This window comes from Punica granatum, chromosome 2 (genome assembly GCF_007655135.1).
Source record: "Punica granatum isolate Tunisia-2019 chromosome 2, ASM765513v2, whole genome shotgun sequence".
In the NCBI taxonomy this organism is placed as follows: Eukaryota; Viridiplantae; Streptophyta; class Magnoliopsida; order Myrtales; family Lythraceae; genus Punica; species Punica granatum.
This window is the reverse complement of record NC_045128.1, coordinates 40,222,712-40,245,630: the sequence shown is the minus strand read 5'-3', so window position 1 is coordinate 40,245,630 and position 22,919 is coordinate 40,222,712. Positions and strand designations below refer to the sequence as shown.

General features: G+C 40.5%; 4 protein-coding genes across 7 annotated transcripts; 2 read left to right on the top strand and 2 right to left on the bottom strand.

Moving 5' to 3' along the window:
- Positions 1-2: 2 nt before the first annotated feature.
- Positions 3-3,887, bottom strand: LOC116194290 (ABSCISIC ACID-INSENSITIVE 5-like protein 2). Its single transcript, XM_031523064.1, has 3 exons — positions 2,125-3,887; positions 1,949-2,020; positions 3-378 (listed from the first exon to the last, which is right to left on the bottom strand). Exons 1-3 carry the CDS (start codon positions 3,010-3,012, stop codon positions 298-300), a joined length of 1,041 nt encoding a protein of 346 aa, XP_031378924.1. The 5' UTR covers positions 3,013-3,887; the 3' UTR covers positions 3-297.
- Positions 3,888-6,482: 2,595 nt separating this feature from the next.
- Positions 6,483-9,941, bottom strand: LOC116195234 (myb family transcription factor PHL7-like). Its single transcript, XM_031524237.1, has 7 exons — positions 9,662-9,941; positions 9,047-9,261; positions 7,672-7,748; positions 7,516-7,558; positions 7,363-7,420; positions 7,145-7,214; positions 6,483-7,026 (listed from the first exon to the last, which is right to left on the bottom strand). Exons 2-7 carry the CDS (start codon positions 9,249-9,251, stop codon positions 6,769-6,771), a joined length of 711 nt encoding a protein of 236 aa, XP_031380097.1. The 5' UTR covers positions 9,252-9,261; positions 9,662-9,941; the 3' UTR covers positions 6,483-6,768.
- A 2,067-nt stretch (positions 9,942-12,008) lies between these two features.
- Positions 12,009-16,116, top strand: LOC116195233 (protein ZINC INDUCED FACILITATOR-LIKE 1-like). Of its 4 annotated transcripts, none has more exons than XR_004154601.1 (17): positions 12,009-12,459; positions 12,583-12,623; positions 12,733-12,793; positions 12,887-12,989; positions 13,105-13,207; positions 13,399-13,452; positions 13,552-13,614; positions 13,713-13,762; positions 13,846-13,921; positions 14,064-14,261; positions 14,426-14,513; positions 14,657-14,742; positions 14,851-14,902; positions 15,228-15,272; positions 15,360-15,448; positions 15,625-15,668; positions 15,761-16,116. XR_004154601.1 is itself a non-coding variant. In XM_031524236.1 (17 exons), the coding sequence occupies exons 1-17, from the start codon at positions 12,303-12,305 to the stop codon at positions 15,785-15,787; spliced, it is 1,461 nt and encodes a 486-aa protein (XP_031380096.1). In that variant the 5' UTR covers positions 12,009-12,302; the 3' UTR covers positions 15,788-16,116. The 4 variants fall into 4 exon arrangements, 2 of the variants coding, with proteins under 2 accessions (XP_031380096.1, XP_031380095.1); XM_031524236.1 differs by having other exon boundaries at positions 14,851-14,958; positions 15,557-15,668; XM_031524235.1 differs by having other exon boundaries at positions 12,011-12,459; positions 14,851-14,958; positions 15,761-16,111.
- A 164-nt stretch (positions 16,117-16,280) lies between these two features.
- On the top strand, positions 16,281-18,041 carry LOC116195235. The gene is made up of 3 exons (XM_031524238.1): positions 16,281-16,840; positions 17,293-17,417; positions 17,668-18,041. Exons 1-3 carry the CDS (start codon positions 16,465-16,467, stop codon positions 17,872-17,874), a joined length of 708 nt encoding a protein of 235 aa, XP_031380098.1. The 5' UTR covers positions 16,281-16,464; the 3' UTR covers positions 17,875-18,041.
- Positions 18,042-22,919: the final 4,878 nt, after the last annotated feature.

The following is a 22,919-nucleotide window of genomic DNA, read 5'->3' as shown; positions in this document are numbered from 1 at the left end:
GAGATCAGCAATTGTTCACTCAAATACTCTTTTGGAAATTATAGAAGAACTCAGAAACTGTTTTCACTCGGGGCGAGTTCGATCTCGAAGTACACATCGGTTAATGTACATACAAGGAAAGATCGAAAAGATCTGTCTGATCTAAGAAAACTCGAGGAAGAAAGGGAAGCCCGAGAAGGTGGTTACAAATGTTGCAGTCAAAACTATAGGAGATCTCCAAGCTCAGCATTAGTCTCAGTCACAGACGAAAGCATCTTTCCTTCCCAGGGCTGTATCAAATGCTGAAGTTACATTATGTTAGAAGGGTGCGGAGCTCGTTCTGCAGAGCTTGTTCTTCGGCTCTGGAGGCGGCGCAGAGGGCACTACCTTCTCAGCCTCCTGCAAAGACAATTCACACTAGAGTGTTAAGAGGTCACTTTTTCTCTTGATGCCGAGGCAAGTCTTTGACAGACTGTAGAAGCAAAAGATCTGCCTTTGCTAGAGCCAGAAACGACCAACAATACATTATCACAACAGCATCATCGAGCAATCAATTTAAGCAAAATGGTTAGGAAGGTGTCTTGAAAGTTTATGGTATCAAGCAACATTAACAACTCATCATTTGCAAGTCAAGACACGACTCGTGCAGATAAAGATCGGAACAACAGAAAACAGAAACAGGCAGATCGCAGAAATCAGAGTATGCATTTCAGTAGGTCCAGTACTTGAACTAGAGCCAATCCTCGGATAAGATGTTAAGCTCCAGCTCCCAACTGAAGCCTACGGTGGATTCACTATATTCTATTTCATAGAAGCCGGAAATCACTGTTTGTAGAAGACTCGCCCCTGCCCAAGAGCTATACAAAATAACATATAGAAGCACGAAAAATTTCATCTAAAGCCATCTCACAGTCAGAATCCTAGACACATTGAAGTTATATGCATCACGCAGTGACCAACAGAAAGGACGAGTGTAATGGTACTTAGTTCTGCTAAGTAATTCCAGAGGCATTTATGGTTATGCTGTCACGTGAATACCTAGCATATGGAGAAACCGAGATAACTACAAGCAGGTAAGTACACAGCTTCCAGCAAGCAGCATGTGGGCAGAAAAAGCTATTATCTAGCCATGAATATCTCAGATTTCATCTTTTTGGGACTATAATATGTCCCGGCAAGCTTAATGGTGCATAAAAATCTTCTTAGTGCATAGACACCAACATGACCACCATCGGCATGCCTTGAGAGACATACTCGAATTCAAGCTTTGATGCATAACAGGGTCAGAACATCTCAAACCGGCATTGCAAGACAAAAAAATCACCGAATGAAAGACAAGAGTGATGCCAAAGATGTTACCCAATAGGAATAGTCTTAGGCTATTCCATTCCACATAAAATGGGAATGGTTTAGAGTGCGTTTGGATTTAGAGTTGAGTTGAGTTTTGGTTTTAATTGGTTTGTAATGATTATATTGTTGAATTATGAGAAAAAGTATGAAAAAGTAATGAATAGTTGAGAGAAAGTAATGATTAAGTAATGATTGTATTGTTGAATTGTGAAAAAGTAATGAATAGATGAGATAATTTAATATTAAAAATTGAATTAAATGATTAAAAAAATTAAAAAATTTTAAAAAGTAATGATTGTATTATTGAATTGAAAATAAGTTAAGTTGAGTTGAAAATTTTTTGAAAAACAAACACATTATAGTTTGCAAAATTGAGTAGCATCAAAGTTAAGAGCCACCACTGACCCAAGAAGACGACACAAAAGGGAAAGTTATCATTGGTGATTAAAAGTAGTACAAGCAAAGAGATTTCAAGGTATTGTATCAAGTCAAGCTTCATTTGCACCCCATGTCCACAGGATTATGTTCACAGGTATTGCTCAAAATGGTCATATCAGGCAAACATGTTATAGGAGAGGACAATTCAGACAGCTATAACCACAGGATAACAATGGCCTACCCTCTGCCTTTTAAGTCTTTCATTCTCCTCCTCCAAGCGCGACACCTTATTCTCCAGTTCATGAGTATATGCCTGCAGATCAGTAATGGCATTTGTTTAATTATCATGGTAGAGAAAAACCCGATAAAGTGTCTTAGTAATGAAAAAAGCCCAAGACAAGTAAATCAAGCATCAACCTGCTTTCTAGCCCGTGACCGAGCTGCAGACTCCCTATTCTTAATCATCCTCTTCTGCCTCCGCTCAACGGTCTTCTCCACCACTTCACCTGAAGCAAATCTCTTTCTACCAGGTGTCTGAGTATCAGAGAGAGTTCCCATCAATGAGGAGGGTGACATGGTCATCTGAGCATCGGGGTAAGCCATGTCCAAGATCGAGGCAGTCCCAATTGGAACCGCCTGTTGGACTGAGGGATGGCCCTGCACAAAGACCGTCATAACCTTTTGAGTGTTCTGATGTGGCTGCTGGTGTTGCACCGAAGGCAGCTGGTAATGCATCCACTGCTGGGCTTGCTGAGGAGCCGAAATAGGATTGACCCCTGAAATAGGACCCTGAGTATTGCCAACATTTGCGAATTCTGTCACGACACCGGCCTTTACTAGAAAGTCCTCGAGGGTCATCTCACCAAGAGTTAGCTGTCTCTCTTGATGCTGCCGCTGGTGATTATCACTCTCTACCTCATTGCCACCACCATCACTACTCTTCTTCTTATTCTTCTTCTTTCCCTGTTGGATATCTCGCCACACCTCATCCACCGTCTTCTTGCTGAGATCCCGAGAAAGAGTGAAGCTTCCCTGGCTCTGAATAGAACCAGACTGCGGGGCCCCTGAAGTATTTGTATTTGAGTCGAAGCCCAGGGGTCCCGTATTGGACTCAGCACTCCACACGCTCCTGAGAAGCTCGTCGAGATTCATGCTACCTAGCGGCTTCCCCAAACCTCCCAACTGGTTCTGGACCTCGTCGAGTGTGAGGCTGTAGAGCGAGCCTTGCTGAGACAAGGGCTGCAGCCTCTGCTGCTCTTCAAGAGCCTCAGCACCGCTGCCACCATCACAACCTTGGGATCCCATTCGAACTCTTCCGGAGAATTTCTCCTTCGCTTGCAGCTTCTGAGTGAGCCCCCTACTATCTACTGCAGTATGCGTACATAGCAGAAACTACTTTTTCCCTTCCCAAATCAGAGACGGAAAATCTGCAGAACCCTATAATCCTTTTTCCTGATCTTTTAGCTCAATAAAGGTGGCAAAACCGAGACTCAAGTCTCACTTTAACACAGCACTGAACCTGAGAGGATCCAAGATTTCACGGATTGCATCAAGAATCATACCAATCGACACCCCCCAAGCAAAAACCAGAAATTTACTGCCCTAAAGCTCAGACAAACCAAACTCGTGAAAGTACAAGACGCAGAAGACTAGATACGCTCCACAGACAGAGTAAGCTCAACCCGGAAAGATTTGCATGCAGAAACTCAAGCAGAAATAGAATGGGGGGGGGGAAGAAAAGCATTGCATGCAGCTGTCGCGTAAACTTCTCGGGAAAAAACAACTGATGCCCAGAAGGAGATGCTGCAAAAGCGAGGCCCAAAGCTGGTCTGATTGAAGTAACTGCAAGAAAGGACGTTCCAGCTTCAAGAAGCACGAACCTTAAAAGTGTCGAGAGAAAGAAATGGCTTTTGGGAGGGAGCCGGAAATAGAATGAGACAGTAGAACCAAACAGGGGAAGAATTGACACTTCTGACTTGGAAGCTAACAGCGCAAAAGAACAAAATCTGAGGGAGGGAGGGAGGGGAGGGGGACTGAGCTTCGTTTTCGCTTACTTAACTCCCTCACTCACCAGCCACAGGATTCGATCTGAATCTAAAAAGGTGACATTTTTCTCTCTGGGGACAGTGATAGACCGACAACAAGTCTTGGCCTTTTCCCCAAAACAGTGCCAAAGAAAAAGAAAAGGCACAGGAGAGGTGAGGACCTGCATACATTTTCCCATCCCTCCATATTCTTTCTGCCCATTTCATTTCTTGCAATTCTTCACTGTTTCTAACCAAACACTTGATTTGTACCATAAAAATTCCTTCTTGCCGGGACTGATGAACATTAGAATTATCGAGCAAATGTATCACAAGAAGGGTAATTGATGATGGTTCTTTACAGTTGAACTTCTCGCCTATGATCTTTATGTCATTTTTGAGGTTCCATTCATGACTTAAACCTCATGCTCATAATGGAGACATCAAAGGAAGATATATTATTCATCTCCCTAAAAGGAATATATTATGTCATTTTTTTAAGGCACTTATTAATAGTTTGGGCATAGAGATGCTTTACCTGCCCGATCGAATTGGCTTTGCACCTTGCTCCATCTTTTTTTTTTCTTTTTTTCCAAAGCAGAAATTCTTTTTCCTTTTTCCTATTGTTCCTTTTTTTTTTTTCTTCCGCCCAACTTTGTTAGATTTGGTTAATTTTGACAGCAACAATCAACGGTCTGACCGAACTCTCAGTCTAAATTAGAGGTTCTTCTCTGACCTTTTTGTAGAACATCCGAAGGAACTACGAAGAGGCTCCATGAAAGGATAACGAACGCAAATGAATCTTCACTCTATGGGAGTTTGGAGGTTAGGTCGGGTTGATAAGTAAAATTAATTGGAGCGACGTATTTTGTGCACGAAGTGACACGATCTAAGCCGTACAATAAGGTAGACAAATGTCGTACAAAAAATCTTACGATGAAAACACGTCTTGTTCCACACCACGGGATTCACTCGCTAATATCATAAAAGAGAAAGGGTGTCACCAACTGAAACATTCTGATCGTGTCTTAAAAAAAAAAAAAACACCCGTGTGCATAGACACCGGGGAAAGGCCCCTCTTTTTTCCCCCTCTTTATATGCAATTTGATGTGAGAATTTTCGATTATGGGGCCATTTCTTGTCAAGCATTGTCGTGCAATACATACACTCGTGTCAATCCCATGCTGTTTATTAACAGGGAAATTTTCTTTGCCAAGAAAGAGAGGAGAAAGAAAAATTGCGAATCAATCTTCTTTTGGACCAGCAAGTCCCGAGTATAATTAATAGATCAGGTGTCGGACAAACGTAGGAGGGAAAAAGAACCTGAAGAACAGGAAAAAAAAAAATTTGTCTGAGATTCGAAGACACTTTTAAACAAATTATTATTATTCCAAACCTTTCAAATTTATATTCATACACGATAAATTGAACCGAATACTTTTTTTAGTTCTCCGTGAGATGCTTTCCGAATAGGTTGTACTCTGATTCCAAGCTCAAAACGATAGGAGGACGTCTGTCGGTCGAGAGTCCCGTATAACTCGTCACGCACAACTTTTGATATGGATAAATCGGCGATCATTGCAGATAATCCATCGAGTCCAAACCGACTATTACAATCCATCGAGTCCAAACCGAATCGAGAGCTTAGGCGGGAATCTTAGCCAGGCTTCGATAGCACAATAAAGTAATGGAGGGTAAGATGGTGGTAGTGGGAATGGAATTGGACAAAATGGCTTTAAAGCACATGGTAGTGGATGCATGAGAATCGGCATGCGTATTCCTCCGAGGTAGCTCTGCACGTGCAACTGTTCCCACGCTCATCTCCTCCCACGGTACAGTACAGTACATTCTTCCTCCCTTGTAAATAAAATATGAATAAACAAAAATCAAATTAAAGGCAAATGATAATATTTATATATTGATAAGTTTAATACACACATACATACATATAAATACCTACATATATTCCGTGATCTATACAGTCAGTCTTATAGGTATATAAAAGCCCACGAAACCATAGACAGTTGTTTCTCTTTGCTTGGATGCAAGAACTACATTGGAACTTGAAGTATAGCATGCCATCATTCTCCTCTTCTGCTTGCTCAGCTCACCTCTTCGCTTCACTGTCCCCTAAACTAAATCCTCTCTCTCCCCTACTTTTTTAGCTCTCTCTCTATACTAAATTCTCGAAAGTGATGCCTGATGCCTGCAGTAGCAGCTCAAAGAACAGGTGTTAGTAATCTTCACAAAGATGAGTTTCAGTATATGCAAGCAAGAAGACATTGCAAGGTCCAGTAAAACTTAGTATATTCCATAGAGCAGCAAACACGAATTCAAGAACTGGGAAGACGGAGCTAACCCGGAAAAGAAATGCGATAAAACGGAACATGACAGAATCTGTTATCTAGAGCAGCAATTTCAGTAAATGTAATGTATAAATCGGGTGCTCTCATGAGTAAACTAAGCACAGGGAACATTACCCAAGTAGTCGCGGTAAACTATAGCGTTGCACCAATAAATGCGAATTTTTCCTCTCTCATTTTTGATACAATAGAATGGAACAAAATCACAATACAAAAGTTGGACCATTTTGTGCAGTGAAAAACCAATGGTTGCGAAGAGGACTGGATAAGGATACTTAGCTTATGGATGAGAATGAGATGATGAGAAGTGCTGAGAGGGACCCGAAGTACCGATGTAGCTACCAGGCAACATGAACCATCTACCCAGCGATTCTTTGGGAGTCGTGGGTTAGGATAATAAGAACTTTCATTTTCTGCACAAGACTTTTACGAGTTCATTGCACCAATGGGAGGCCAGCAACAATGTACATGAACATTGGCAGGAAGGATACACAGATACCTCGCTATATATACAAATGAATATCTTGCCCTGTATATGTACAAACCATGACTGAAGTGTTTCTTTTGAATCTAGACGAGTACATATTACATATACCCAAGACCTGCTGAACGCCGAGGAGGCCAAGTTGGGACCACAAGAAGATCCTATAGATGAACAGAAGCACTCTCCCAAATTAGTTCTTGGCCAAATCAGAAGAATGGGTAGAGCATTCAGTTACTCTTGGCAGATCCTCCAGTTTCTGTTTCTTCTTCTGAGTTGAGGGGCCAACAGAGGCTTCAGCAGTTGAATCTGGCTTTTGCTTTTGCCCCGTCTGGGCCGATGATGATTTCTCTGATGTTTCAAGGGCCCCACCGAGTTTCTGCTGTTCCTCGATGATCTTCTGCAAGTACGTGCCCTGAGCTTCTATTCTCATCTGTAACTGCCGTTGAACCTGAAAGGCATTTATGGGATGGATTAAACTAACTATAACTTCTTTTCTTCCCCTTTATGTAGATATCATTCATCTGGAAGCAATTAGACATGCAAAACTAAACAATGTAGAGCCTAACCTCGAGCTGTTCGTGAAGTCGCTTCTGAACCTCCATCTGCAACCGCAATGCCTCATTAATTTGCAATCCCCTGAAACATTGATGATTTAAACTTTCAGTAAAAGCTAAAGCAGAGTTCCAAGTCCATGTCTCTACAAATTATCAGGAAAAGGAAATGAATTTTTTCAGGTGGAAATGGCAAGAACTTTAGAAAGTTAATCAAGGCCAGCAGTACTAACGAAAAAGAGTCACTGCCTGAGGAACTGTCCTTGGAAGTTTTCTTGTCATCACTTGCACCTACCAGTGAACACATAATCATCTAATTAGAAGCCAGCAATTGCATAACCAATGACACAGCCCTCATAGATGGTGGGAGGAATCAGTAACTTTACCATCTAGTGGAAAGTCAGGCAGATAGTTTGCTAAACGGTACTTCTGCGTAAAATGCAAGAGAAAAGCTGAGTTCAGTCGAAAAGTTAAGTTCCTCATCAGAATCATTCAAATGGAAAGAAATATCAAATTATTGATCGATTAGAATGTGTATGAACCTGTAAGTGGCTTTTCACATGATATATCGTAAGATCAGGGACACCCATCACTCTAAGAACCCCCTTAGGCGTTGCCCCTGATGCGGAGTCACCATGACATACTTAATTGTCGCTCCATTTATAGACAACCATAAGAAAGCTCGACAAAATGCATCGCCTCATGAAATATACGGTGACAGATATCATTCTGATTGTGCTTAAAGTAGCTTTTAATATATAATATAATGCATTTGCTCAAGGAAAAACGCTTCTTGTCAAACACCATGACCTCTCACCAAGGAGCAGCCACACGTTATATAGATCAAACACAGGACACATCAAAACCAGGGAGCAAGTCCACATTTGATTTCAGAGCCAAGCCAGCAAGCAATTTCTGTGACGCCTTTTTAATCATCGCTGGTACTTCAAAGATAATGCTAAAAACAATTTGAAGATTAGTTAAGACAGACTAATGGTCCCATCACATCACCAACATCCCCTATTCTTGACAAAAGCTCTGAGAAGTTATTTACCATGAATCCCAAGAGTGGACGAGTATATCACAAAATCTTGTACTCCCTCTATAATGCCAAAAATACATATCCGAAATTAATAACTATTCCCGAAATATATGATGCATTAGTCTTTCTTGTAAACTAGGGTAACAGAAAGCAGCTAATACTTTTTATCTTGACACGCTGACTTAACAGAGATTTTCTCCATCAGTTTAAAACCGAAGTGATCCTCGATGACTTTAACACGATAGAGTTGTTTGATCATGACTGAACTGAGTTATATGGAATTTTAATAACCAACATTACGACACAGATAAACTTTAACAATCAAACTTACGGATATAATCATTACATGCTCAGGCATCAGTTGATATATTTATATTACACCAGGACAGGACTGCGATTGGTGGGCTACGCCTCCTGTACGGTAGCTAGGCACACGCTTTATCTCGATACAGAACACTAACTAGGAAGATGACCAACTAATTACAAAAACAGAAAAAACATTGAACCAAAATTAACACATACTTATAGCTTTCTGGTCAAACACGTATCAATGTAGACAGAGCAGCTGTTCATGAAATTATTGTTAATTCCAGAAAAGTTTTTATCTAAAAGGTATCTCCTTGATGAAAAGGCTCATATAACTAACCCAATGCTTCTGTAAGTCAAACTGAACCTTCTATTCTTGATGATGAAAGGAAACATTAAGAATGCAATACTAACTTTATATGGGGCCAACCAAATGCGATACATCAGAACCAGACGTGTGACATCATATAAAATTTCGCAACTGTAAAGTAGTACTTCTTGGCTGTGTAACCAACTTCTCTTGACAATTACTAATGACTACTGTAGAATTGAGATGCTCATTAACTCACTGTCAGGTCCGCCGAGCTGAGTAATCGCATCTACGAAGCGGTCATGAAGATCCGAGGTCCAGCGCAACCGTTGCTTCCCATTCCCACTCGCAGAAGACGTGTTTTTCGCTGCAGATCCAGCCAAAGCCTCGAAACTTGCTAGTTGAGGGCCTTGAGCTTTGTGTGGCCCCAAGCTAGTGCTAGCGACATTATTAGCATGATACATGTCGAACAACCTGCAGATTGTATACAAGGAAAATAAGAAAATGGGATTCTTCCAATTAGAGTCCAACGGAAAGTGCCAAAGCAAAGGGTCCCATTCACGTTCTCGACGGCCCAAAGATAACCAATGGACTGTGGCCGAGTTTCTCGGAGATTCAACATTGGCTATTCATGTTTTATTCAAGGGTTTCGCTGCACAGAGTCGTTCGGAGTGATACGAGAAACCCCGACAGACTCGAAATTGCACAGCATACATCCCAAAGCGTGACAAGAGCATGATCCTCAACATAAAGACTGTCCCTCGAGGGAATTTTATATATTTGGGAGCTCCAATTAAGCTTAAGAAGATCGAACATGAGTATCTTCAATTCAAACGAAAGCAATCCAAATCCAAGAGCAATCGTGAGCTAGTACCTCAACAGCAGGGGAGAGAGTATGAGAGAGCAGGATTCCGACAGCCGAGGAGCTCAGGATGATGAGGGGAGCTCCATGAGATGCTCATACTTCAATTGAAGATACCGGCTGAGCGGAGAGGCCTGTATCGGAGCATTGACTATGAAGCTCGGCGACGGCGCGAGGGTGCTGAAAACGATGCGTTTAGATCAGGCTAGGTGGAATCTTACCAGAAGAAGAAAGGGAAGTTTTGTAGTTACTGATTGCAGACGAATAAGCTTTTTGGAGTGGTGTATTGTGATTGGTGGGTTAAAATATATATATATATATATATATATAATTAAAAGTCGTTTTTTCCATTTTCCATAATCAGCGAAGATTATCGAGTAGCGACGTGTAATCGGTAATGTTTTGGAAGTATGTTGGTTCGGGTTAGAGAAGCGGGCCGCAATCGTCGTACTGTGGGCCAAGTCAATTGGAGGTCCATGAGGAAATCAGGCCTACTATTCTTAATGAGCAAGCATGTGAAATCTTCGAGTTTAAATGATATTGAATAAGTCAAATATCTCCCGATATACTTTTTTATTTTATTTCTAAGCATGCTAGGTAGTCAATTTCTTATTTAAATAATATCTCGATATATCATAATTATAGGCGTATTCGATTACGATATATTCTTTAGAGATTCATGTAACGTCTATAAGTACGTGATTCGGAGTTCATTGTAATCCCCCTTCGGCACAACTATTAATAGCATTACCTTTTTTTCTTTTCTTTTTAGCACTCTACTTTCGTCAAACTTACATTTTCGCACATTCAGAGTGCGTTTGGATTGAGAGTTGAGTTGAGTTGAGTTTTGGTTTTAATTGGTTTGTAATGATTGTATTGTTGAATTATGAGAAAAAGTGTAAAAAAATAATAAATAATTGAGAGAAAATAATGATTAAGTAATGATTGTGTTGTTGAATTGTGAAAAAGTAATGAATAGTTGAGAAAATTTAATATTAAAAATTGAATTGAATGGTTAAAAAATATTTAAAAATAAAAGAAAAGTAATGATTGTGATGTTGAATTGAACATAAGTGGAGTTGAATTGAACATTGTTGGGAAAACAAACACACCCTCAATATTTACATGTTCTTGCACCTTTACATTCCTGAACCTTTTCGATTACAAGGAGAAGTATATGGGTTTAATGTAAGAAAATACAAAGATAAAGGAAGAAACACAAGTAATCATATTGGGGAGAATCGAATTCGAAATCATTCTATTTGTAAATAAGAGCACGTGTCACTGCATATACCCATTTCTTGAAAAATGATTTTGTTGATAATTGCACATAAAGTTTGTGTGAGATTTTTCTTTTCCCCTTATTTTAACTTTTAATCTCACTTTAAAGAATTTTGCTAGATAGCAAATTAATAATGCACGACGAGAAGTGCATCAAGTATCAATGGGCATCTAAACATTACGCTCTAATTACGAATTAAAAAGTCGTCATGGAACCGTATAAAGTTTAAAAAAAAAAAAAAAAACAAGAATAAGACAGCGTTTGACGGAAGCACATTAATAACAGTGACCTGACGTGAAAAGAAAGGAAAGGAAAGGAAGATAGAATTAAGAAAGTCCTTTATTCTTCTCCTACTATACATTTCTTTTTACATGCACACTTTGTTCTTCACAGTGTCCATTTTACACGCGACGTTAGTTGCTTTCTGCACCATTGCGTAATTATAATCGCGTTTTTTTTTCCAAGAGTGCCGATACGAGATAAAAGAATATCGTGAGGGCATCTATCACCGAAATGTAACGATATTGCGTCGAGTTATAGGTATATATGCTGGACCTCGTTAATGTGAGCGGCATTAATTGATGAAAGGAAGAGGGAAAATTATCTTCTATCGGCTCCATGATGACGCTGAATCTCTCTATACATCACAAAATGCCCATCATTATAATCCGGACTATCACTTGCAATTGCATGCATGCTATATATGGAAATTTGGCACATATCAAATTGAACCAAATAGAAACCCGCCAACAAGACGCATCGATGAAGACGAACCATCGATCTTAAGCCCATTAATTAGAATTAATGATTTTTGTTTGACCTTATACTGTATCTTCTTCTTTTTTTGGCTGTGAATCAGCCATAAGTAAAATGTATAGTATTGATGGTTGATTTATTATATCAATGGGTTGACCTTGTTGTTAACATGTAATGCGTAGTCGTCAGCCGCTTCTGGTGTCGGAGAGTTACGACCGTTAGGCGGCGTGTCAGAACACCCGCGTCTTGCGCCAAGTCGGCATGGGTGGGACCCAGTACCGTCCAGTCAAGGTTGTAAAACCAGCGACGAGAGCCTACACAGGGCATCGGATTCACATTCTGAACGACAGTTACGTTGATGCTTCCTCTTCTTCTTCTTCTTCTTCTTCCTCCTCCTTTTGCTGTCGCCGTCATCGCGGCCATGTCCCGTGAAATCTCTGTTTCTGTCGGTTAGTCATCTCTGAGTTGTGCATGCATTAATGGCGACACGGCTTTGAGCTGAGCAGGTGTCGTCATTTAACTATATTTCACCCCCACGTGGCTCCTTTGTGATCGGTCGACGAGTTTCCCGAGGAAAAAGAAGGAGGTGAAGAAAAGACCGGGAAGTAGTCTCTAATGGCGGACGACAGCATCGCAGAAGGGTTGCTGAAGGAGGAGAAGTTCGGGTACCATGAGAGCTGCCCTGGCTGTAGGATCGAGCTCCTCAAGGAGACCAATCGTGGGGTCCCCTACAAGCTCTTCTTCTACGTCTGGATCATCGTCCTCTGCGCAGGTGCTCGCCGGTTCCGCCTCGTATCCCGTCGTTTTGGGCATAACTGCTGTCCTGTCCTGTCGTATCTTCTGTTTCATCAATAACAGCTTCTGCTTATTCATGTCTTTTTCTTGTCTCCGACAGCTTTACCCATATCGTCTCTGTTCCCTTTCCTCTATTTCATGGTACGTACGTACATCATTCTCAGCTGTTCCCACTGGAATTCATGCTTGAATATGGTTGTCCTGATGTGTTTGCTAATGTTCCTCTGCTTCGCAATTGTACTTCCACCAGATTAAGGACTTCCGCATTGCCAAGAGAGAGGAAGATATCGGGTTTTATGCGGGTTATGTCGGTAAGTGAATCTCCTGCGAGTTCTAGCTATATCGGTACGAAAATTCACTGTTCTTTGGTCTCATCAGTTTGGTGTCTTGTCATTATTCTGGAGGTTCCGCTTTCATGTTCGGGAGGGCTTTGACTTCTGTTCCCTGGGGAATGGTAGCTGATAAGTACGGCCGGAAACCCGTCATATTGGTCGGATTAATTGCTGTGTAAGTATTTCTGGACATCTTCGTTCATTACTGCCGTTATCTTGCGGTTCGTCAATGATGCAGTTCATCATGTCTCATATGTTTCATTTTCTGTCTGTTCTTGTTCGTACCCCAGTGTCCTCTTCAACACGCTTTTCGGCTTAAGCACAAATTTTTGGATGGCCATCGCCACGAGATTTCTCTTGGGAAGTCTGTGTGGTATTCTGGGCCCAATGAGGGTATCTGATCTTCCTCGTTTGCTTCGATCGTTTAGAATGACAGATGCTTGCTGGGATAATTTGTAAATGCGATATGTCCTGAATTTCATCTAGTGAATGAATATCGAAACTCGAGACAGTTCTGAAATTTTTGGTGTTCAATTCAGTATTAGAAGGTAAAGGTCACCTTTTTGACGTTTCAACTTTTCCAGGCATATGCTTCAGAAGTCTGCCGAAAGGAATATCAAGCTTTGGCTATGTCAATTGTAAGGAAAAAAGTTCCATCCTCTTCTTTCTCAGAAGCTTCTCTAAAGGTGCATGAGTTTTCTAAGCATATAATATCTGTATATATCAACACGTTCCAGATCAGCACATCGTGGGGCATCGGGTTGGTCATCGGTCCCGCAGTTGGAGGTTTCCTCGCACAGGTGCTGCATGCTGTTTCTCTTCTTTTTATCCTTCTTCGTAAAAGTTGGCTCCGATGTCTGTTGATCTTCACATCTGTTTGGATGAAATTGAATTGCAGCCTGCTGAGAAGTTCCCGCATATCTTTTCGAAAGAGTCCATCTTCGGGAGGTACGCAACTTTTCATCAGTTATTTTCCTGGAGAGTGGAATAACTTTATTTATCCTATGGATATGCTTTCTTTTTTACTGTAGGTTTCCTTATCTTCTACCGTGTCTCTTGATATCAATTTTTGCGTTATGTGTACTAGCCGTTGCCTGTTGGCTTCCGGTAAGTTGCTCCGGAGAGTTTATCGACTTAGCCAAAAGACATCCTTTACCCATCAGTTGCTGCTCATCATGTTATTTCGTAATCGCACCCAGAACATATTTGAGCCATTTTCTTAGAGCCTGAGTGCTTCTGGACCTTCCAGGAAACAATTCACAATCACGGTGAAAACAGTGAAGAAGTTTATAAATCATATGAGACACTAGAGGAAAGCAGGAATGAATCTAATGCGACTGAAGAATCAGAAAAGCCGGCGAAACAAAGTCTTCTCAGAAATTGGCCATTAATGTCATCTATCATCGTCTACTGTGTATTCCAGCTTCATGACATGGCATATGCAGAGGTACCCTTTCTAGGAATTTTTTTTCTTCCTGATCTACTGCTCAAATTCGTATTTATTGATCACTTCAGCTAGAAGCAAATGCCGCATATATATTCATAACAGCCCAACATTTGTCCGTATGCATCGCTTATGGTAGTCTATTCTCTCCGAACTGCCTGCAACAGATATTCTCACTGTGGGCTATAAGTCCTCGTAAATTTGGGGGACTGAGTTATACAACTGCGGACGTTGGTGAGGTTCTCGCAGTTTCAGGTATGCAGAATCAGCACTCTCTTTTGGTTAAAGAGCTGCATTCTCTCAATGACTCGAATCTTCCTCTGTAAAAATTTCTTGGGCTGTTGTCCTTCCGAAAACCCAGTTGAATTGACAGTTGGGAACTCTGGTTAAAATATTAGGTCTCGGCCTTCTATTATTTCAGCTGTTTATGTACCCCCCAGTGGAGAGGACTTTTGGGTCAGTTACGATTTCCCGCGTTGGCGCAGTAAGGCTTCTACCCATAAGCAAATCCAATTCCATTAACTTTACACTATGTGATCTTTGGTATTCGTTTTTCATCTCCTGTCCTGACTCTGTTTTGTTTCTGCTGAAGGTATTGAGCATTTTGCTGCTGACAAGTTATCCTTTTATAGCTAAGCTGACTGGTATCGGCCTTGCTCTCTTGATTAACTTTGCATCAATTTCAAAGAATGTACTCTCTGTAAGTTCTCTCGCTCGGGTCATCTCTCGCCTAATGTTTCCAAATGCAAACACGTCCATCATGAGAGAATTTATTCTTAAATATCTCCAAATGAGTGAGGTCTTCTGGTGCTTTCACAATAGGCTATAAGATAATTGCTTCTCTCCATATGCCATGATAGGCTACAAAACACAAATTACGTGGCCATACTGAAGCATAAGGTTATATTGTTTTGTATGAACATTTGCTTTTGTTCTTTTGTGCTGAATCGGTATGCTTTGAAAAACCAGGTGTCCATTACTACAGGACTGTTCCTTCTCCAAAACCGAGCTGTGGTAATTCTCTCTATGTATATATATGTATGCATATATCTTCTCATATTCTAGCTTCTCGGCCTAACTGAGCTACGCACTCGACTGTAGACCCAAGAGCGGCGAGGAGCCGCTAATGGCATTTCTTTGGCTGCCATGTCCCTGTTCAAAGCTGTTGGCCCAGCTACTGGAGGTTCACTGTAAGAAAACATGCCCCCCCTGCTTCCTTTACCCCGACAGATGGTCTAGGCTGACACACCGACACAACTACTTATATACATTTTCTAAAAATGATCTGATTTCACCAGAATGAAGTCTGATAGAATGCGAGACGTTACTGTTATGAGCGCTTTTTTTCTGCATCACTTTATTGCAGATTTTCTTGGGCAGAGAAGCGCCGGCATGCCTCATTTTTGCCAGGTAGTAGACTCTTCTGTTCCTCACATTCTCCCCCGTTTCGGATGTTTCTTCACTTCACTTCCCGATCGTCTTATTAACTTGGTGATTCATAGGTGGTCACATGGTTTTCTTTGTACTAAACCTGATTGAGCTGCTCGGACTGCTGCTCACCTTCAAACCTTTTCTTGCTCTGCCCAACGATAATTGACAGCTACGCCGGAAAAGCTTGCTGTTGAAATGAAGAATGACATCGCATATGGGATTTCATGTTTTGACCGTCTAACCTCTTGACGGGAAATAAGATAAAGAACGACCCGTGTTAGGACTGAGTTCATCTCCCGCTTGTTCCCCTTACAGTAGCACGGGGCAAACTCAGTTTAAGATGGATGTGTTCTTCATTTGTATGTAGAAAAAACTGTAACTGCTTGGTAACTTCACTCAACGTAATCATTCTTTCGTTGCAAGAGCAGACCGAAAACTGCGTATTTTGTGTAGAGACTGGTTGGTTTCCTTGTAAACGAGCCCACTAGAAGCATTCTCGCACCAAATCATGACAAAATCGAATTCGCATAAGTGACCTGACAATCGATAACGTGCTCAAAATAATCCGATTCCCACCTCCTACATTCGGTGAATCGTGTCGAATCCTTGCAATACACGTAACGCCAAATGGGCCGGGCTTTTGGGCCCATCAGAAGCCCAAGGGGAAGAAAGCCCAATCCACAAATTCAGCAGTTCATCGTCGTCGTCATGCTCAGACCAGCAAGAGCAAATCCTATCAGAAGAAGAAGGCGGAGAAGGAAAGCAGAAGCCGGAAATGGCGAATCCGAGGAGGAGCTCATACTCAGCTCCCCAAGCGACCATCAGCTTAGAAAGCGCAATGCCCTCATCGACCTTTGCTCAGAGGAACAGCCTGTTTTCATCGTCCTCCGTGATCCATTTCCTGAAGAAGCCCCACGCCATCCCCTTCCTCCTCTCCGTGTTCCTCCTCCTCACTTGGATCTCTCTCAGGCTCCAGAGCTCCTCCTCCCGCTTCTCCTCGCCCCCGCACCTCCGGGACAGCGCCATCAAGTGGTCCAGGGAAGACGATTCCAAGGCTAATCTTGTCCGTTTCCCTGCTTCCAAGCTTGTCAAGGACAAGCGCGGGTGGCTCGTCAACCCTGTGTCTCTTGCCCTGGATTCCGGCATTGCAGGTTAAGCCTTCTTGCCGTCATTCAATGAACTGTGAAATTGCCTAGTCTAAGTTGCTCAATACCTACAGTCGATGTACGTATTGTTAATTTTATGTGCGTTTTTCATTCGAGTCCGCGGGAAGAATCACCCGATAGATTTCTCGTATAGGTATTCGAATATGAATCGCATTCCCAAAGTTCTGCTTGAGTTAGTCCTAATATATTTGATGTTGGATTCGGAATTTTTGTTGGCAGTAATCATTCATTCCAACGTAAAATATTGCTTAGAGGTCCAATTATGTAGTCATATGGGACATGTCGGAATATGCATCGTATAAGAAGTTGTTGCTCCTCAGGCCTCGTTCAAATGTTCGTATTGAAACAATGTCGTTGGTGGTTTTGGCTGTGGGGAACAATCACTTGATAATGTTGAGGATTCTGATGGAGAGATTCCTTCATTTTTGCGTTTGTAGGTGGAGCTGTGAGTTGTGCGTCGGTTCATGTTGGCGAAATTCGACCTGGTGGGGTCAGGGCAAACCACAGGCATCATACTTGTAATGAGACCTTTGTCATCTGGGGAGCTAAAACAAAGTTCAGAGTATGCATTCCTCACCCCTTCAATGACTTGCTTGATCAAATCTTCAATGAATTAATCATTTCTTTTCTAACCTTTTAATGGTCACTGTAGTTGGATGCTCACTAATATCTTGGTTTACAATGTTAGTTTGAGGAAGAAACTTGACATAACCGAGCAAATGATATATTGATACTGCTTGTGATATTTCGAACGTATTCATATGTAGATTAGAGCATTACTCCTAACGTGTTTAAGAACAAACTGCCTGCAGCTAGAGAAAGGTGATGTGGTGGATAAAGCTTATGCTGAAGTAGTGGTTGGGGCTGACGAGGTTGCGGTCGCAGCAAGCCCACGAGGTACAGCCCATGCTTTGGTCAATGTGGATCCAATACGGACCACATTCTTCCTTGGGTGCCAAGACAGCATTGTGAACTACTCCAGCTCTGGAACTGACTTTAATGTATGGAAAGATTTGTAAATAGCTGCTTCTTTCATCTGACATGTGAAATGGGAGATGTTTTGGGTGAGGGGGTTTTCTCTCCTCTAGATTGCGAGATGTGCATCCGGATGGGATACTGATGTCTTACATCTGTATATAGAGAGCAGTCATATATTTCAAATTAGATACCGTCGTTCCATATGGTATATGAGTGAGTGCTGACTGCAGCAATCAAGTGTGATAAGTTCAACTTCCGTCGTCCATTCGGTCTGCTTTCGAGTCACCTTCTTTCTATTGTTTAATGATACTGAGCACGATGGGAAGAAGTGTGTAGAGGGGCCTCCAAGCCATGTTTGCTATGGTCCGTAGGAAAGCTGAAAGAGAGTATTCATGTGAGATCCGAGATTGCTGGGGTGAAAATGGTAAATAGGATCTTTGAGTCTGAATACGGTGGTTGCCTTGAGGTCTTTGAGTGGATGTTAATGAGACTTAACGAATGCTTGGGCGTGATCAGGTGACATGTGAACCGAATGAAATTAACGTACAGATTATAATGCTTGCAACTACTATTCTTCTTCATCAGAATGTACCCAGGTATGCCTGAAAGCTGCAGACATGACATGCATTACGACCGTGTTTGTCGAGGCATTGATATATGTTCATGAGATAAAGCGATGCAGCCTTCCCAATCTGAGAACAGAGCCTGTGTGCTGCTTTCCTTGCGAAGGTCTCTTCAGTTCAATGGGGACCTTGATGAGATTGTTCAATGGACCACAGGTTCTAACATGGGTACGGTCCTACTGTTGATTTTTGGTAAGAAAACAAAACACCCCTCGTGCTTCTCAGGAAGCAAATATATGTGGGAGACCAAACAAGCTGATACGTGATAGACTGACGGTTCATGGGCCCATCCATCACGCCGAAAAAGGGAAGAGTAACCAGCAAAGCCAACTCCTGACTTTGTCTCATCTGTTTCTTGGGCCATTAAAACCTAAATTAGAAGCGATATCTTCATGAATACTTACACAATTATTTTTGTGTGAGAGAACACGAGCAGTCATAAACTAATTCTCGATTCCAGCTTCTTTCAATTATCAAACTCGAGAACCCGGGACTATGATTACAAGATGCCGGACCCGATATGAGGCCGCCATTGAATATTCCGTATCTTCGCGTTTTCTTCATCTGCCGGGACAGCAAGGAAGGTCAGACAGAGGATGTTCTGTTCTGTTCTGTTCTGTTGGCCGAACCTGAAGGGCAACAAAGTTACAAATGCGACTGCCGGGCAGTGTCAGGGACACAATGATTTGGGCCTTGGGGATGGGTCGGGCTTTCAATCTCAGTGGGAGGGTCTTGGATCCTTTTGTTTTTAGGACACAGGACCTGAACAGTGTCGTTGATAAAGTAAGTAAAGGAAAATTGCAGTTGCAGGGCATGGCACCACCGACTCAGAAGCTGCAGTATTAAGTACCCATAGACAGAGACAAGGGAATGAGAAAATAATCAGTAAGCATTACTCGTTTATTTTAGATAAGTAAGAATAAATTAAAATATTTATAAGTGAAAATCTGTGAGTCCATTAAGCGATAATTTCATTTTCAATTATTTAATTGAGTATTACACATCCAAGTGAATAATTAATATTCATCCAATATTTGCTTCATAAGCAGAGGCCTTGACTGTATCCAGTAGGGGTCTCTCCCATTTGAGAGACACTGACGTAGCGTCTTTGTCAAAGAGACCCCACTGGGGTGGGTCTCTTGCAAAAGGAGACCCAATTAGCAGCTATCGCGTAGCAACCATGGACTCCACGCGTCAGCTGTAACTCCCTCTTCTTTTCTTTTTTTCTTTTTTTTTTTTTTTAATTCAAATTGTGGGATCTAGTTAGAAACTAAAAAAGAGAGACAATGACTTGAGTTATGAGTATCTCTTTTTATTGAGTATGTCTCTAAATGATTTGATGACTACGTGACAGTGAACGATCTACTTCAAAGACTCAAATCAAATACTAGGGATGAACATAGTTGCAGGGAATGATGTCTCATTTGCTCATCCCCCTGCATCCCCCATTTTTTTCCCTTTCAATAAGGTAAATTAAAAAAAAATACACAAACTTTTCACTTTAAAAAAAAATTAACACGAACTTTTAAATTTGTTCAATAAAATCACAAATTTAACAAATGATTTCATGTTAGCACGCCGTGAGTTCACCCGATATTTCTAACGAAAAAAGCTTTTGTGAACCGTTCACGATGTTGACGTGGATAACAGTTATTCACTAATTGAAAATTTGAAAATGTTCCCTTATTTAGGGCTAAAAAGTCCCAAATCTGGGCATAGTTGTGCCCTAATTGTCACAGAGCATTGCTACTAGAAATGTCAAGTGAACTCACAGCGTTATCCACGTCAACAAATTTGGACTTCCGTTATCCACGTCGACACCGTTAATGGTCCACATAAGCTTTTTCCCGACGTGCTGAACGTGAAACATTTTACTAAATTTGTGATTTTATTAGACAAAGTTAAAAGATTTTAACCAAAAAAAAGAGAGTAAACTTTTACGTTTTTTTTTTTTGGGGGGTGTTGGATTTATCCCTTTCTCTATTCCTTCACTTTGTCTTTTATTACTCTCCGTCCCCGTCCATTCTCAACACCTTTGATGATCATAGCTCATCACATCAGCACCCTCCACCTTTGATTTTTGCTAATATTCTTAACCCAGTCCACAACCTGCCCCAAGAATTCAGCACACATCGATTGATCTCTGCCTTACCACAGTAGAGTCCATAGCCTGCGTGACGTCCAGGTTCCCATGGTTTGGCTAGCTATTTAATCGATAATCGAGTTTTCAAACATAGATGATCCGAGTGCGTGCCTGAAATATGTGTTGATTCCCACATTGCTATGACCGGACGTGCTTTGCATCTAGGGCCAACACGATCTAATGCCCAGCAGTAGCCAAATTAGGAATATCTCACTGATATATTATATTCCACTGCTTTTTTTTAATTCTTTTATAAATGAGAAAGATCGGCGAGGCTAGAATGTGTTGGAAGGAAATTGATAATCCATTACTACTCCACTCCACTCTTTTTTTTAATCATTATTATTTTATTTTTTCTATTTAATAATAAATTCTTATATGCATTTTTCTAATCATTATTACAATTAATTTTTAATAATAATTTTCTTCACTATACTTCATTTTTTCATCAATTCAATAGCATAATTATTACTTTTTATCTTTTTCACCTATTCAATAATAAATTCTCGCACATATTTTTTTTTTCTAAACAATCATTACAATTCAATTTAAATATACAAGTTAATATTTGAAATAGAGTAGAATTAAACTCTACTCCATTAGCAAACACAACTATATCGAAAGATCGTAATCAAAGAATCGGAATCAAACCAGCTGGGATTGGGATATTTACTGATATGATATGCGGTAGAATCCCATTCCACTGAACATTTCCTCCTTTCATTGTCAAATCGCTTAATTTAGATTTCAAAAGTAACTTTCAATTAAGGTCTACTAATCAAAATTAGGCATATATTTAAAGACAAGCCAACGGGGAATTATATCGGATTCTCAGTGCATCATTCTTGTTTGTTTCCGATCACTTTATGATTAATATAATATATATTAGGATAAATTACACTGGTGGTTCAAAAATTTTTAATAATGTATCGGGTTGGTTCAAAAAGTTTTTTTTACTACTTGATGGTACAAAATATTTCAAAGTTGTAACATGATAGTACAAATCGTTATCTCGCCATTGACGTCGTCATCTCGCCATTGACATGGGTGGACCTTCAAGTTAATTAAAAAAATATTTTGTATCATTATGTTACATCTGTAAAATATTTTGGACCATTAAGTGACAACTTCAAAAGAATTTGAACCATCATGTAACGTTCCACCAACTCCTAAAAACATATCAGCGCCACGTTTCGGCCACGTCAGCTTCGCTTGACGACGTCAATGGTGAGATAACGGTTTGTACTATCGTGTTACAATTTTGAAACATTTTGTACCATCAAGTAGTAAAAAAAATTTTTTTGACCAATTTGATACATTATTAAATTTTTTTGAACCATCAGTGTAATTTACCATATATATTATATGTGTGTGTGGGTGTGTTTTGTCATCTGTCTAAGGGGAACCCATCCTCCAATTCCATCTTCGAAGGATTTCTGCTTTTGCTTTCCGGCCATAAATATATTCCTTTGAAAAACAAAAAGAAAAAGGAAGCTAGTCATTTTCTTGATTACAAAGCAACAAGCCTGAGAAGATAAAGTTGAATTCTCAATTGATTGATCCCCACGTTGCACAGTAAAAAGCAAAAGAGTGTTCACAAAAAAAAAAAAGCGAGAGTGAAATTCATCTTGGAAAAAAAAGCAAAAAAAAATGAAAACAAAGCAAGTAACTAAATGATATGCCTAGAAAAAGAAAATTCATTCTTAAAAATTTCATTTTTGTCTATTTGCTGTTAATGAACAGCAATTGGTACTGTTCCTCAAGTTTGTATATAGGTCAAAGCTAAAAGGAGATGGAAACATGTTTAGGTGAAGAAGAAGCTTTGGTTTCGACCAATCAATAGGCCGAGTAGGTAATTTGTTGTTTGAAATTAGCTAGCTAGTTAGCTGGCTATCACTATATATTTGTACTTTCATCATGTCAACAATTGAGATCCAACATATATACACACCATTTTTTTTAAAGATTTTATTTGTAATTATTGGTTTAACAGAGCACGAGCAGATAGAAAATAATCAAAGAAGCACTGAATTGATCTTTTGAACTTTTATAATATATCTGATGATAGCTAGCAAACTCCTATTATTACGCGGTCAAGAAGATGGCATGCCGTCAACCAGCTTCTATCAATATATGCGTGAATTGCATCTCATTCCCATGTACATTGCATTTAGACAAGCCGGGCCTTAATATCCACTTCATCATATATATATATTTTCTCCGGCTGTAAGAGAAGTTTACAAGTTTAGTGTAAGAAAACAAAGAGCTAATTAAACCTAAAAGGGGTATAGTATTTTCATGCATCGACAAGAATCAAATC

Bases quoted from the DNA above. Each gene is read 5' to 3' on its own strand.
- LOC116195234 (XM_031524237.1), bottom strand. From the start codon at position 9,251: ATGTATCATGCTAATAATGTCGCTAGCACTAGCTTGGGGCCACACAAA. The intron at 7,559-7,671 runs GTTCATACACAT...CATTTTACGCAG, and splicing joins ATGTGAAAAGCCACTTACAG to AAGTACCGTTTAGCAAACTA. The intron at 7,421-7,515 runs GTAAAGTTACTG...GTTCACTGGTAG, and splicing joins GCCTGACTTTCCACTAGATG to GTGCAAGTGATGACAAGAAA.
- LOC116194290 (XM_031523064.1), bottom strand. From the start codon at position 3,012: ATGGGATCCCAAGGTTGTGATGGTGGCAGCGGTGCTGAGGCTCTTGAA. The intron at 2,021-2,124 runs GTTGATGCTTGA...ACTGATCTGCAG, and splicing joins GGTCACGGGCTAGAAAGCAG to GCATATACTCATGAACTGGA. The intron at 379-1,948 runs GTAGGCCATTGT...TTGTCTTTGCAG, and splicing joins AAAGACTTAAAAGGCAGAGG to GAGGCTGAGAAGGTAGTGCC.
- LOC116195233 (XM_031524236.1), top strand. From the start codon at position 12,303: ATGGCGGACGACAGCATCGCAGAAGGGTTGCTGAAGGAGGAGAAGTTC. The intron at 13,615-13,712 runs GTGCTGCATGCT...ATTGAATTGCAG, and splicing joins TTGGAGGTTTCCTCGCACAG to CCTGCTGAGAAGTTCCCGCA. The intron at 14,514-14,656 runs GTATGCAGAATC...TTAAAATATTAG, and splicing joins TGAGGTTCTCGCAGTTTCAG to GTCTCGGCCTTCTATTATTT.
- LOC116195235 (XM_031524238.1), top strand. From the start codon at position 16,465: ATGGCGAATCCGAGGAGGAGCTCATACTCAGCTCCCCAAGCGACCATC. The intron at 16,841-17,292 runs GTTAAGCCTTCT...TTGCGTTTGTAG, and splicing joins CCTGGATTCCGGCATTGCAG to GTGGAGCTGTGAGTTGTGCG. The intron at 17,418-17,667 runs GTATGCATTCCT...AACTGCCTGCAG, and splicing joins GAGCTAAAACAAAGTTCAGA to CTAGAGAAAGGTGATGTGGT.